Source organism: Chiloscyllium punctatum, chromosome 6 (assembly GCF_047496795.1).
Source record: "Chiloscyllium punctatum isolate Juve2018m chromosome 6, sChiPun1.3, whole genome shotgun sequence".
In the NCBI taxonomy this organism is placed as follows: Eukaryota; Metazoa; Chordata; class Chondrichthyes; order Orectolobiformes; family Hemiscylliidae; genus Chiloscyllium; species Chiloscyllium punctatum.
In genome coordinates this window covers 17,474,015-17,488,660 of record NC_092744.1, presented here as the reverse complement: position 1 = coordinate 17,488,660, position 14,646 = coordinate 17,474,015, and the positions used below count along the sequence as shown (strand labels likewise).

The 14,646-nt window shown below is 43.4% G+C and overlaps 1 protein-coding gene across 1 annotated transcript; it reads right to left on the bottom strand.

The window, feature by feature from the left end:
* Positions 1-810: 810 nt before the first annotated feature.
* LOC140478749 (P2Y purinoceptor 1-like) lies at positions 811-11,912 on the bottom strand. Its single transcript, XM_072572080.1, has 2 exons — positions 11,648-11,912; positions 811-2,959 (listed from the first exon to the last, which is right to left on the bottom strand). The coding sequence occupies exon 2, from the start codon at positions 2,912-2,914 to the stop codon at positions 1,907-1,909; it is 1,008 nt and encodes a 335-aa protein (XP_072428181.1). The 5' UTR covers positions 2,915-2,959; positions 11,648-11,912; the 3' UTR covers positions 811-1,906.
* Between the last annotated feature and the right edge of the window lie 2,734 nt (positions 11,913-14,646).

Below are 14,646 nucleotides of genomic sequence, written 5' to 3'. Positions count from 1 at the left end.
ATTGGAGGCTGAGGAGTGACTCCATAGAAGTTTATAAAATTATGAAAAGCCAATTTTTTATCCCCAGGGTCGGGAAGTCCAAAACTGGAGGAAAAAGGTTTAAGGTGAGAGGGAAAACATCTTAAATGGACCTTTGGGCAACGTTTTTGATGAATGTATGGAATGAGCTGACAGAGGAAGTGGAGGGAGCTGGTACAATTGCAACTTTTAAAAGGCATCTGGATGGGTATATGAATGGGAAAAGTTTAGAGGGCTATGGGCCAAATGCTGGCAAATGGGACTAAGTCAAATTAGGATGTCTGGTCGATGTGGATGAGTTGGACCGAAGGGTCTATTTCCATGTTCTACAGCTCCATGACTCAACCAGATCATATTAAATACTGGACTAGACTTGAAGGACCAAATAGCCTTGTCCTACTTCTGTCTTCCCATGATGAGGTTCACAAGGAGACAATGTTTCTGTCTGTGGGGAGATGGGCCCAACAAGTGAGTTCAGGAGTAACCTCTTTGGTCATGATTGATTAGAATGTAGAACTTGCTACCACAAGCAGTAGTTGAGAATGGCATTGATGTATTTACATGGAGGCTGGTACACACATGACAGTTGAAACAATATGCTGATTGCATGGAGGTGAAATGTGATGGATTGAGGTTTGTGCAGAACAGGGATACTAATGTGGTCTGTTTCCCTCTGTGTGATGAATCATCCACAATTCTGTGAAGCTGAACAATAACAGGATACAATGCAATTATCAGCAGCAGACAGTGCTGTGTAGAAATTCACTACAGAGAAGACTCTCAGACTGAAGAAAATATACAAAATAATATTTAATCAGTTATTCAAGTACACAGAGCTCTATTTTGGTCTTCAGTAAAGCTGTGACTTTTATGCAACAGTGTAAACACGGAGGATAAAGACACAATATTTCCTGTCCAGATTAACATAGATATGGTCCTATTATTAGAGGTTTAATAACATTGACGGTAAGTCCATATTTTAATACGTGTACTATTCCTATTCTAAAATTGAAAACTTCAAAACAGTGGCATGAACAACTGGGTCTAGGCCAAAGAATAAGTTAGACAATACCAAGTGCTTAACCATGGGTTACTTCACTCAGCTGACTTTCCTGTATTAAAATATTTAATACTTTTCCCTCTATTCTCAAATATAATCCTTAAGGCAACTGTAAACCCCAAAAAGATATTGAATCTACAATTCAGCCATTCTCTGATAGCTGAGCTCATCCAAAATTCCAGTAATTATCTGCTCACTGCATTTTAACCCATATCTCTGAACGCGCTGATCAGGCAACAGATCAGTTCTCAATGTTTTCACCCTTGAGTCCAAGTCTTTTAATTACCTTTTCATTGTAACCTCATCCAAACCTCATCCAATCATTTTTTGTAAGCAATCTTGACCTCACATATATTCCAGCCTGCAACCTAATCTCTGCAATTCCCTCCTCAATCCTTTCCAACTTCCTCAATATTTCTCCGTTATGTTAAAATACTGCCTGTTTGATCAAACTTCCGGTCACCTGCCTTAATACTGACTTGTCAGTTTTCTGATAATGCTCCAGGGAAGTGTCTTGGGGCATTTAAACTACATTAAAAGTTTTATGTAAATGTACATTACAGGGCAACCTCGATTATCTGAACATCGATTATCCAATTATCTGAACATCGATTATCCAATTTCGGATTATCTGAACAAGATCTCAAGTTCCTGATGCTTGGGCAAACTATTATCCGAACATTCGATTACCTGAGCATTCGATTATCCAATCAAAATACTCCCCGTCCACGTCGTTCAGATAATCGAGGTTACATTGTTTTGGTTTAGAAGGAATCATCATCATTTTAGTACTTGGCTATTGTGGCACAAAGTGAATTCTTTAATCTCCTAGACTATAGACTCATTCCGATTGATAAACTTTGAAGCAGTAGTAGTGAATCTCCTTCTGAAAGTGTCTCCCGCCAGGAAGTACAAGATAGGGTCCACACAGCTATTGAGGCTGGCAAGCCCGCGGGTCACCTGATAAGTGGCGTAGACCCTCTTGTTCCACTCGCATGTCTCTGGCCCTTGGTAATAGAGTCTGGACTGTAGGTTAAGATTCTTCATCACATGGAAGGGGAGGTAGGAGATGGCAAAAACGGCCAACACGATGATGACGAGACGCACAGACTTGCCCCGGAGAGGTGTCCTCATGTCGTTAGATATTAAGGCCTTCACAATAAATCCATAGCAGACCAAGATGGTGGCAAAGGGGACGCAGAAACCAAAGAATGTAGTCAGCATGCTGTAAATGAAATAAGTGTCCAAGAGCTCTTTAGACGTGGTGTCATAGCAAATGGTTTTTATTGTTTTATTTGCATCTGGTCGAGAAAAGTTTGCTTTATTGGTGTCCTGTCGTATTCGGGAGAAGTACAGTATTGGGGAGATGCCAGCCATGACCACAACCCACACGCACATGCACACAATGGTGGCTGATTTTTTCTTCAACCTGCCCAGTGATCTCATGGGGTGCACCACCCCCGTGTACCTGTGGACGCTGATGCAGGTCAGAAACAAGATGCTCCCGTAGAGGTTAACGTGGAAAATGAACCTCTGCAGTTTGCACAGGGCCTCCCCGAAGATCCAATCACTTTCCTTGAAATAGTAAAATATTAAAACCGGCAGAGAGAAGACGTAGAAGAGGTCAGCCAGGACGAGGTTAAACATGTAAACGGTGATGCTACTCCAAGGCCTCATGTGAAAGATGAACATCCAGAGAGCAACACTGTTTCCGATGAATCCAGTGACAAATACGATAATGTACATGATGGGCAGATAGCAAGATTCCAATTCTTTGTTGAGGGAGCAGTTATTAGATGGCAGGTTTGCCATTGTATCTGCTTGAAGGCCTTTCATTCACAATAAACAAGGTGGCGCATGTTCCTCCGAATATGAGAATATCTGAAAGAGTAACCAAGGGCATTAAATTTGACATATTATGAATTTTTCTCTATTATATTGGCTCTCAATCTAACAACTAATGGAATTGGAACTCTCATCATTATGTTCAGATGTCTCATTATTCCCTATCTCCATTCAGATTTAGAACCTTCTAAAATCTCAGCACTCTTCCAAACCTCACCTCTTTTGACTCCCTGATTTCAATAGCTTTAACAGTGGCGGTTATTGCTTCAATTGCCACAGTCCTAAGCTCTGAAATTTCTTCCCTAAATTTCTCCTTTCTCTCCCCTCCCTGAAGCAACTAATTAAAATCTACTGTTTTCAACAAGCTTTTGGTCATCTGGCCTGATATCACGTAATGTCAACGTTAGTATGATCATGCTCCACATCCTTGCTCGGTTTCACTATGTTAAAGGTGTGCTATCAATGTACCATATTGTTGTTGGAAATGTGTTTGTTGTATTGAAACCTCCTCGAAAAGCAGTGCTCCAGGGACAATAGTTAAATTGAAATTATTATTCTTCTGCATCTGTTACCCTCTTCACTCCTTTCTCTCTGAAATGATTCCTTGTAATGTTGCATAATTCTACAGGTAGATCTTGTCTGAGTGCTGACATAGTGTCAGTTTTACTAAGTTATCTTCTCACCTCTGAATTAGAAAGCTCAAGTCACATTCTGCAGATCTGAAGATACAATCTAGTTTGTTACCTCAGTGAGGTGCAGACGGAGTGCCACATTGTTGTAGTTTCCATTGTTTCAATGAAATTTCAAACCATAACACCAAGTGGTGCACAAGTTCAGCATCACTTGTGGATGAAGAGATCTTCCTAGTGTCTGGATTTATCCCTTAACTGTCGGCTCTAGAACAAAGTTAAAAATCACACAATACCAGGTTATAGTCCAACAGGTTTATTTGGAAGCACTAGCTTTTACAGCACTGCTCCTTCATCGGGTGGTTGTGGAGATTCTCCACAACCACCTGATGAAGGAACGGCACTCCGAAAGCTAGTGCTTTCAAATAAACCTGTTGGACTATAACCTGGTATTGTGTGATTTTTAACTTTGTACACCTCAGTCCAACACCACCGTCTCCAAATCAGCTCCAGAACAGGTTATCTAGTTGCTATTGCAATGTTATTTGTGGAGGCTTGAGGTGTACAAATTAACTTCTGAGTGCCTTCACATTACATCAGTGACTTCACTTCAAAAGTATTTAATTGCCTGTGAAACACTTTGTGGTTTTCTGAATATGTGAAGAGCTATTGTTACATCTCATTCACCCAGCTCACTCAATGTCACTTAAATACAATGACGAAGGAATGGGGCAATTGAGACAGATTATTTTAATAAGAATTGCTCTGCTGTTTTGGATAGGATGTGGATACCCCCAAAGACAAATCACCTTCCTGTCAGCATCCAATTTTGCAGAAGGTGTTGGGATATTTTTACTGGGCCAGTAATCCCGTGGCCCAGGTTAAAGTGCTCGGGTTTGGGCTTGAATCGGACCATGGCATATCGTAAAAATTTAATTCAATTACTACCTCTGCAACCTTTGCAAAATAACTAATGATTGTTAATTGTTACCTGGCCTAGTCTAGATGTAACTCCAGACTGCAGGCATGTAGTTGTCTCTTAACAGTCCTCCGAAGTGGCCAAGAGAACCAAAGAGTTCATGAGGAATTAGAGATTTACTATATCCACATTCCATCAAACAATAAATGAAGTGGAACTAGGTAGATGTTTACAGCACAGATAGAGGTCATTAAGCCTACTAAGTCTGCTCCATCATTCAATGAGATCACAACTGATCTGATAACCCTCAAATCCATTTACCTGCCTTATCTCCATTATCCTTGATTCTTTGCTAATTAAAAGTCTGTTTGTCTCAGCCCTGAATATACTGAATGACCCAGCCTCTACAGGTCTCTGCATAAAGTATTCCACAGACTCACTGCTCTCTGGGAGAAGAAATTCCTCCTCATCTCTGTTTTGAATTTACGACTCTTGAATCTGAGATGATGTCCTCTGGTAAGAGACTCTCCTACAAGGGGAAACAAACTCTCAGCATCTGCACTGTTAAGCTCCTTAATAATCATGTTTAATAATAAGAAGTCTGCTCATTCTTTTAAACTCCAATGAGTACAAGATCAACCTACTCAACCTCTCCTCTTAAGAGAAACTCTCAATATCCGTAATCAACCTAGTAAACCTCCTCTGGACTGCCAAAACCTTCCCTTAGACAAGGAGACAAAAATTGTTCACAGTGTCGTTTGACCAGTGCTTTGTCTAAGTGTAGCAAAAGCTCCTTATTTTCATAAGGCTGGGTAATTCTTTTAGCTACAGAAGTCCTAGTAGGCAGGTAATAGATAAATACCTTTACTCTAAGTGTAACTAACTGACCGTGAGTGAAAGAAGCAAGGTCAAGCACCAAAAGGGCAGGCGAGGACCAATGCCACAGCCTCAGAGTGAAGGGATGATGCTTTTGAACTGAGATAAGGAGGAACTTCTTCAGCCAGAGGGTGGTGACTCTGTGGAACTTATTGCTGCAAAACGTTGTGGAGGTCAAATCGTTTAATGCATTTAAGATAGAGATAGATAGATTTTTGATCAGTAAGGGGATGAAACATTACAGGGAGAAGGCAGGAGAATGGAGATGAGAAACATATCAGCCATGATCAAATAGCAGGACAGGCTTGATGGGATGAATGGCCTAATTATGCTCCTATATATATGGTCTTATGGTTTTATTTCAGACATGGGTGACACGGTGGCTCAGTGTTCAGTACTGCTGCCTCAAAGCACCCAGGTTCAATTCCAGCCTCAAGTGATTGTGTGTGTGTGTGTGTGTGTGTGTGTGTGTGTGTGTGGAGTTTGCACATTCTCCCCATCCCTGTATGGGTTTCCTCCCATAGTTCAGAGATGTGTATGTTCAGTGTATAGGCCATGCTAAATTGCCTGCAGTGTCCAGGGATGTGCACTGGGTGGATTAGTCATGGAAAATGTTGGGTTACAGGGATAGAGTAGGGGGAATAGGTCTGGGTGGGATGCTGTTCAGACAGTCAGTGTGGACTCAATGAGCTGAATGGCCTGCTCCCACACTATAGAGATTCTGTGATTCTATGGAACCTGAAGTCTGTAGGGCTCTTACTGTACCTTGTAGTCATGGTCATTCACAAGAGTGTAGACTTCCTCTTACCACAGTGATCACTTAGTTCGGCACACTAAGTGGGAATTCAAGGTTTAAGAAAATTATAGATTCAGATTGCTTGAAATCCACTCCAGAAAATTAATGAGCCTTCCAGTCTTCAAAGAGACTACGACTGCATACTGCCACTGCAGGACAGAGCATTGCCAATACTGGACCCTTCCTTGTTTCAACAAAAACAGAGATTGCTGGAAAAACATTAATTCTACTTTCTCTCATCAGATGCTGCCAGACCTGCTGAGTTTCTCCAGCAATTTCTGTTTTAGTCTTGGAATCCCAACATCCGTAGTTCTTTGCTTATTTTTCTCCATGTTTTAAATCCATTTGATAGCATAATTGCTTTGTACTGTGAGACAATTTGTAAATGAGAAAAATGACTGATAGAGCACCCCTCAAGACTGGGGTCAACATTTCCTCGCAGAGGGTGGTGTGTGTATGGAATGAGCTGCCAGAGGAAATGGTGGAGGCTGGTACAATGACGATATTTAAAAGGCATCTGGATGGATATATGAATAGGAAGAGTTTAGAGGGATATGGACCAAGTGCTGGCAAATGGGACTGGATCAATTTAGGATACCTGGTCGGCATAGATGAGTTGGCCTACTTCTGTGTCTGTTTTTGTGCTGCGCATCGCTATGACTCCAAGACTCTGGGACTGCAGGATATCTCAAAGTACTTTAGTTTGATTAAGTAGAACATAGAACAGTACAGCACAATACAGGCCCTTTGGACCTCAACGTGCCAGCCTTTTATCCTAGTCTAAGATCAAACTAACCTACATACTCTTTATTGTACTATCTTCCACGTGCCTATCCAAGAGTCGCTTAAATGTCCCGAATGTATCTGACTCTACTACCACTGCTGGCTGTGCAATCCACATACCCACCACTCTCAGTGTAAAGAACCTACCTCTGATATCCCCCTTATTTTAAAATTATGCCCCGTCGTGATAAACATTTCCGCCATGGGAAAAAGTCTCTGGCTATCCGCTCTATCTTTGCCTCTCAAATCTTGTACATCTCTATCAAGTCACCTCCCATCCTTCTTCATTTCAATGAGAAAAGCCCTAGCTCCCTCAACCTTTCTCCATAAACATGCCCTCCGGTCCAGGCAGCATCCTAGTAAATCTCTTCTGCATCTCTGTCAAGCTTCCACATCTTTCCTATAATGAGGCGATCAGAACTGAACACAATATTCCAAGTGTGGTCTAACCACTGCCCAACAAAGCTGCAGCATAACCTCATGGCTCTGAAACTCAATCCTTCTGCTAATGAAAGCCAACACACCATATACCTTCTTAACAACCCTATCAACTTTGGTGCAACTTTGAGGGATCTCTGGACATGGACACCAAGTTCCCTCTGTACCTCAACACTGCCAAGAATACTGCCTTTAACCCTATTTTCTGCATTCAATTTTGACCTTCCAAAGTGAATGACTTCACACTTTTCAAAGTTGAACTCCATCTGCCAATTCTCAGCCCAGTTCTCCATCCCATCAATGTCCTATTGCCACCTACAACAGCCCTCCACACTACCCACAACTCCACCAACCTTTGTGTCATCGGCAAACTTACTAATCAACCTTACACTCCCTCATCCAAGTCATTTATAAAAATCACAAACAGCAGAGGTCCTAGAACCAATCCCTGGAACACCAAGCTCCAGGCTGAATACTTTCCATCTCACACCACCCTCTGTCTTCTATGGGCCATCAATTCTGAATCCAGACAGACAGGTTTCCCTGTAACCCTTGCCTCCTTACTTTCTGAATGAGCCTTCCATGCGGAACCTTATCAAACGCCTTGCTAAAATCCATGTACAACACACCCACTGCTCTACCTTCAACAATGTGTTTGTCACATCCGCAAAGAATTCAACAAGGTTTGTGATGTATGACCTGCCCCTCATAAAGCCATGCTGACTATCTCTAATCAAACTATAGTTTTCTAAGTAACTATAAATCCTGTCTCTCAGAATTGTCTCCAATACTTTGCCCACCACTGATGTAAGATGGACTAGTCTGTAATTCTCAGGATTATCCCTATTCCCTTTCTTGAACAAGGGAATAACATTTGCCTCCCTCCAATCATGTGGTACTACGCCAGTGGACAATGAGGATGCAAAGATCATCACCAAAAGCGCAGCAATCTCTTCCCTCGCTTCCTGTAGTAACCTTCAGTCTATCCCATCTGGCCCAGGAAACTTATCTATCCTTATGTTTTTCAAAATTTTCAACACGTCCTCCTTCTTAACATCAATCTGTTCTAGCATACCAGTCTGTTTCACACTGTCCTCAGAAACATCAATGTCTCTCTCAGTAATGAATACTGAAGCAAAGTATTCATTAAGGACATTTTCTACTTCCCCTGACTCCAGGTACAAGTTCCCTCCATTATCCCTAATTGGCCCTACCCTCACTCTGGCCATCCTCTTGTTCCTCACATAACTGTAGAATGCCTTAGGGTTTTCCTTAATCCCACCCACTAAAGCCTTTTCATGCCCCCTTCTAGCTCTCTTAAGTCCATTCTTTAGTACCTTCTTGGCTACTTGTAACCCTCTAAAACTCTGTCTGATCCTTGCCTCCTCAACCTTAAGTAAGCTTCCTTCTTCCTCTTGACGAGATGTTCCACATCCCTCAACAGCCAAGGTTCCTTCACCCTACCATCCCTTCCTGCCTCAATGGGACAAACCTGTCCAGCACTATCAGCAAGTGCTCCCTAAACAATCTCCACATTTCCGTCATGCTTTTCCCTGAGAACATCTGTTCCCAAGTTAGGCGCCCCAGTTCCTGCCCAATAGCATTGTAATTCCTCCCCCCCATCCCGATTAAGTACTTTCCCATACCATCTGCTCCTATCTCTCTCCATGACAAGAGTAAAGGTCAGGGAGTTGCGATCACTCTCACCGAAATACTCTCCCACTGAGAGATCTGACACCTGTTCTGGTTCATTGTCAAGCATCACATCCCAAATGGCCTCCCCTCTAGTTGGTTTGTCTACAAATTGCATCAGGAATCCTTCCTGGACGCACCTGACAAAAACTGCCCCATCCAAACAATTTTCACTAAGGAGGTTCCAATTAATATTAGGGAAGTTAAAGTCACCCATGACAACGACTCTGTTACTTCTATGCTTTTCCAAAATCTGCCTCCCAATCTCCTGCTCCGTGTCTCTGTTGTTATTGGGGGCCTGTAGAAAGCTCACAAGAAATTGACTGCTCCTTTCCTGTTTCTAACTTCCACCCATACTGACTCTGTAGACAAACCCTCCTCTCCAACCTCGCTTTCCGCAGTGCTCCTGATCAATGTTATATTCGGGCAGTTAAATCTATGCACACATCCACCAATGTGGTATTGACCATCTCCTTTTTTGATGATGGTTGAGTAATGGATATTGACCAGGACACTATAACGTCTGAAGGTAAATCATTTGTTCCATCAATTCTGCCCTGCCATTCAATCATGGCTGATATATTTCTCAACTCCATTCTCTTGCCTTCTCCCAGTAACTCTTGATCCCCTTACACAAGGAGGAACACCTCTGCACCTCTTCCATTAACACTTAGGAGGGATGTCTCTCATCTGGCAGAGAGCATACACCGTGCTCAGAAATACTGCATGTCCAACGTTCAGCAGAATTCACTGAGACTGCAGTTACACATCAGAAAACCATTGTGGGGCAACTGTAAGGTCACCCATCTGCTGGGGAGACAACAGAATTAATGGGAATGTTTGATTTCCATGTTACACAATCATACGCTCAAATGAAAACTAATGGGAAAACATGGGAAGTGTAACTGACAATTGGCATTATAACTGGGAAATGACAATATAGCTTAGGAATGGCAGTAAAAGTTGGGAATGGACAAAGTTAAAAATCACACACAGGTTATAGTCCAACAGGTATTTTGGAAGAACGAGCTTTCAGAGTGCTGCTCCTTCTGTAGCTTTTACTCTTTGCTACTTTCCCCCACCCTCCTCTCTGACCTATCACCTCCCTCCCCACCCCCATTCACCTATTGTACTCTCTGCTACTTTCTCCCCACCCCACCCCCCTCTATTTACCTCTCCACCCTGGAGGCTCCCTGCCTCTATTCCTGATGAAGGGCGAAACGTTGATTTTCTTGCTCCTCGGATGCTGCCTGATCTGCTGTGCTTTTCCAGCACCGTTCTGATCTAAACTCTGCTCCTTCTTCAGGTAACTAGTAGAGCAGGATCATAAAATTTATATAGAACATATAATTTATAGCAAAAGATGACAGTATCATGCAACTGATGATATATTGAACAATCCTTCATTGCTGTTAAGTCATTCATCTTTTAGAATGGGTTGCAGGTTTCAGTTCATTAATATGTAAATCCCAGAACTTCTTTTAAGTCACATTCTCAAGCTAACTTAAGGTTTTATAAAAATAGATGACATCTCAGCTCAGACAATGCATTAAAGTGTGAGGTTACAGCTACCTGACGAAAGAGCAGCGTTCTGAAAGCTAGTGCTTTCAAATAAACCTGTTGGACTATAACCTGTTGTTATGTGATTTTTTAGTTAAGAGTGTGGTGCCTGATGAAGGGCTTTTTGCCCGAAACGTTGATTCTCCTGCTCCTCGGATGCTGCCTGACCTGCTGTGCTTTTCCAGCACCACACTCTCGACTCTGAATCTCCAGCATCTGCAGACCTCGCGTCTACCCCAGTCTGACACCGGCACACCATAACTTGGAAATGACAGTGAAACTCAGGAATGGAAACAGAACCAGGAAAAAAAACACTGCAGATGTGAAATGTATAACAGCAGTAATAAATGTATAAATGTATATTTATAAATAAATATATAAACGTATAGCATCAGTGATTGTATAACTCAAGAATTACAGGAGAACTCAGAACTGACAATATAACTCCGGTTTAACAGTATAATCTGGGAAGTATGGCATAATGGGGGGATGGAAGCATGACTAGGAATTGATAGTGTATATGAAGAATGGCAATATATCACTCGAATGGCAGAACAAATCAGGAATACGAGTATAAATCAGGACTGGTAGAAAAAATCAGGAATGGCAGAATGAATCGGGAATGACAATCTAAGTCAGGAATGGCAGAATGAATCCAGAATGGCAGAATGAATTGGGAATGGTAATATAAATCAGGAATGGCAGAGTGAATCAGGAATGTCAGTATAAGTCGGGAAAAGCAGTGCAACTCAGCAATTGCAGTCAAACTCGGGACTGGAAACTCGGGAGTGGCAGGACTATCCAACCTGACCAAAGGTAGCATGTCCAGTTCACATGTGTAAGTGAGATTTGCCTTGAATACCAGACGCGGACACAATGCGGGATGCCAGCAGACTCGCGGTGACCCTGGTCCCCGGCTGACAACGGGGAGGTTGCCCAAGTTAGAAAGCTCATCGAATCTCCCACAATGACAGCAGCGCTCCCGAGGTCCCCCCCCCCCCCCAACAACAGTAACTTTCCCTTCCACTTACTGCAGGATGCAGAGCTCTCTCTCTCTCTCTGTGTCTGCGCTGTTTCTTCCACCAGCCAGCCCCTGGGGAATGAGAATCTCGAGAGAGGGGGGGGGGGGGAATGCGTCTCCTCCACAGCACACTGCCCCCGGGTCCAGCAGAAACACCCCTGAACTGCAAACTCTCTCTGTCTGCCCGTGCTCAGCTCTTCCTCGTGGTTGTTCAAGACTTCCACTCGCGGTCACACATCGACCTCACATTTGCCGAAGAAACACTCCAAACTGATCACCAGAAACGAAAGCAGAGAGAGAGAGAGAGAGAGAGAGTGGGGGGGGGGGGGGGGGGGAAGTGTTCTGAGCTTTTCCGTCTTCAGTCCCCAAAGCGGATTTCAGCCAATGCCCACTAGCACTAGATGGCGAATGTCCCTTAACTTCCATTTATTGTTTGCCTTCTTTCACAGTCGACTTTGTCCCCCTCAGACACCTTGCATTAAAACTCGCGGAAGTGAGGGAGGAAAGGCTACATGAGGTATGAGCTTTCACCAGTGGGTCCTGCTCCAACAGGCATCTCACGTCCGAGGCAACAACAACACTGGTCTTTGAGGCAGTTTCAGCAGTAGGATGGTTTTAGTTGCAGCCAGGATACAGATGCTAAAGGGAGTGCTCAAAAGTTAGGTTTTTCATGTATGTAGTGATGGCTGTTGGTTGGAAAGAGAGGTGCAGCTTTTCTGTGACAACTATTTTTTTAAAATTTGATTTGATTCATTATCGAATCACAGAATCCCTACAACAGATAATAGGTGCAGGAGTAGGCCATTCTGGCCTTCAAGCCAGCACCACCATTCATTATGATCATGGCTGATCATCCTCAATCAGTATCCTATTCCTGCCTTATCCCCATAACCCTTGATTCCACTATCCTTAAGAGCTCTATCCAACTCTTTCTTGAAAGTATCCAGAGACTTGGCCTCCACAGCCTCCTCGGGCAGAGCATTCCATACACCCACCACTCTCTGGGTGAAGAAGGTTCTCCTCAACTCTGTTCTAAGTGGCCTACCCCTTATTTTTAAACTGTGTCCTCTGGTTCGGGACTCACCCATCAGTGGAAACGCGCTTCCTGCCTCCAGAGTGTCCAATCCTTTAATAATCTTATACGTCTCAATCAGATCCCCTCTCAGCCTTCAAAACTCAAGGGTTTACAAGCCCAGTCGCTCCAATCTTTCAACATAAGATAGTCCCGCCATTCCAGGGATTGACCTCGTGAACCTACACTTCACTCCCTCAATAGCCAGAATGTCTTTCCTCAAATTTGGAGACCAAAACTGCGCACAATATTCCAGGTGCAGTTTCACCAGGGTCCTCTACAGCTGCAGAAGGACCTCTTTGCTTCTATACTCAATTCCTCTTGTTATGAAGGCCAGCTTGCTATTAGCTTTCTTCACTGTGTGCTGTACCTGCATGCTTGCTTTCATTGACTGATGTACAAGCACACCTAGATCTCATTGTACTGCCCCTTTACCTAACTTGACTCCATTTAGGTAGTAATCTGTCTTCCTGTTCTTGCCACCAAAGTGGATAACCACACATTTATCCACACTAAACTGCATCTGCCATGCATCCATCCACTCACCTAGCCTGTCCAGGTCACCCTGTAATCTCCTAACATCCTCCTCACATTTCACCCTGCCACCCAGCATTGTGTCATCAGCAAATTTGCTAATATTGCTTTTAATACCTTCATCTATATCATTAATGTACATTGTAAAAAGCTGCGGTCTCTGCACTGATCCCTGCAGCACACCACTGGTCACCGCTACTCTTTATCACTGCTCTTTGTTTTCTGTCAGCCAACCAATTTTCAATCCATGTCAGTATTTTGCCCCTAATACCATACACCCTAATTTTGCTCATTAACCTCCTATGTGGGACTTTATCAAAGGCTTTCTGAAAGTCCAGGTATACTACATCCACTGGATCTCCCTTGTCCATCTTCAGAGTTACATCCTCAAAAAATTCCAGAAGATTAGTCAAGCATGACTTCCCCTTTATAAATCCATGCTGACTCTGACCTATCCTGTTACTGCTATCCAGATATGTCATAATTTCATCCTTTATAATTGACTCCAGCATTTTTCCCACCACTGAGGTCAGACTAACTGGTCTATAATTCTCTGTTTTCTCTCTCCCTCCTCTCTTAAAAAATGGGACAACATTAGCCACCCTCCAATCTGCAGGAACTGATCCTGAATCTACAGAATATTGGAAAATGATCACCAATGCATCCACGATTTCTAGAGCCACCTCGTTCAGTACCCTGGGATGCAGACCATCAGGTCCCAGGGATTTACCAGCCTTTAGACCTAACAGTCTCTCCAACACCATTTCCTGCCTAATATAAATTCCCTCCAGTTCAGGTCCTTCAGCCACTATTACATCTGGGAGATTGCTTGTGTCTTCCCCAGTGAAGTCAGATGTAAAGTACCAATTCAACTCTTCTGCCATTTCTTTGTTCCCCTAAATAAATTGACCCATTTCTGTCTTCAAGGGCCCAATTTTAGTCTACAGTGCAGAAAGCAGGCCATTCGGCCCATCGAGTCTCAAAGGACCCTCCAGAGAGTATCCCAGTGCACCCACCCCATCCCTGCAACCCTGCATTTCCCATGGCTAATCCACCTAACCTCTATTCCTGATGAAGGGCTTTTGCCCGAACTGTCGAGTTTCCTGGTCCTCGGATGCTGCCTGACCAGCTGTGCTTTTCCAGCACCACTCTAATCTAGGTTCTGGTTTCCAGCATCTGCAGTCCTCACCTTTGCATAATCCACCTAGCCTGCCCATTCCCCCACCTAGCCTGCCCATTCCCCTAGTGCAGCCAATCCACCTAACCTGCACATCTTTAGATGGTGGGAGGAAAAACACGCAGACACTGGGAGAAGATGTACATTTCACACAGACAGTCACCCGAGGGTGGAATCGATCCCTGGCACTGTGAGGCAGCTGTGCTAACCACTCAACCACCCCAAA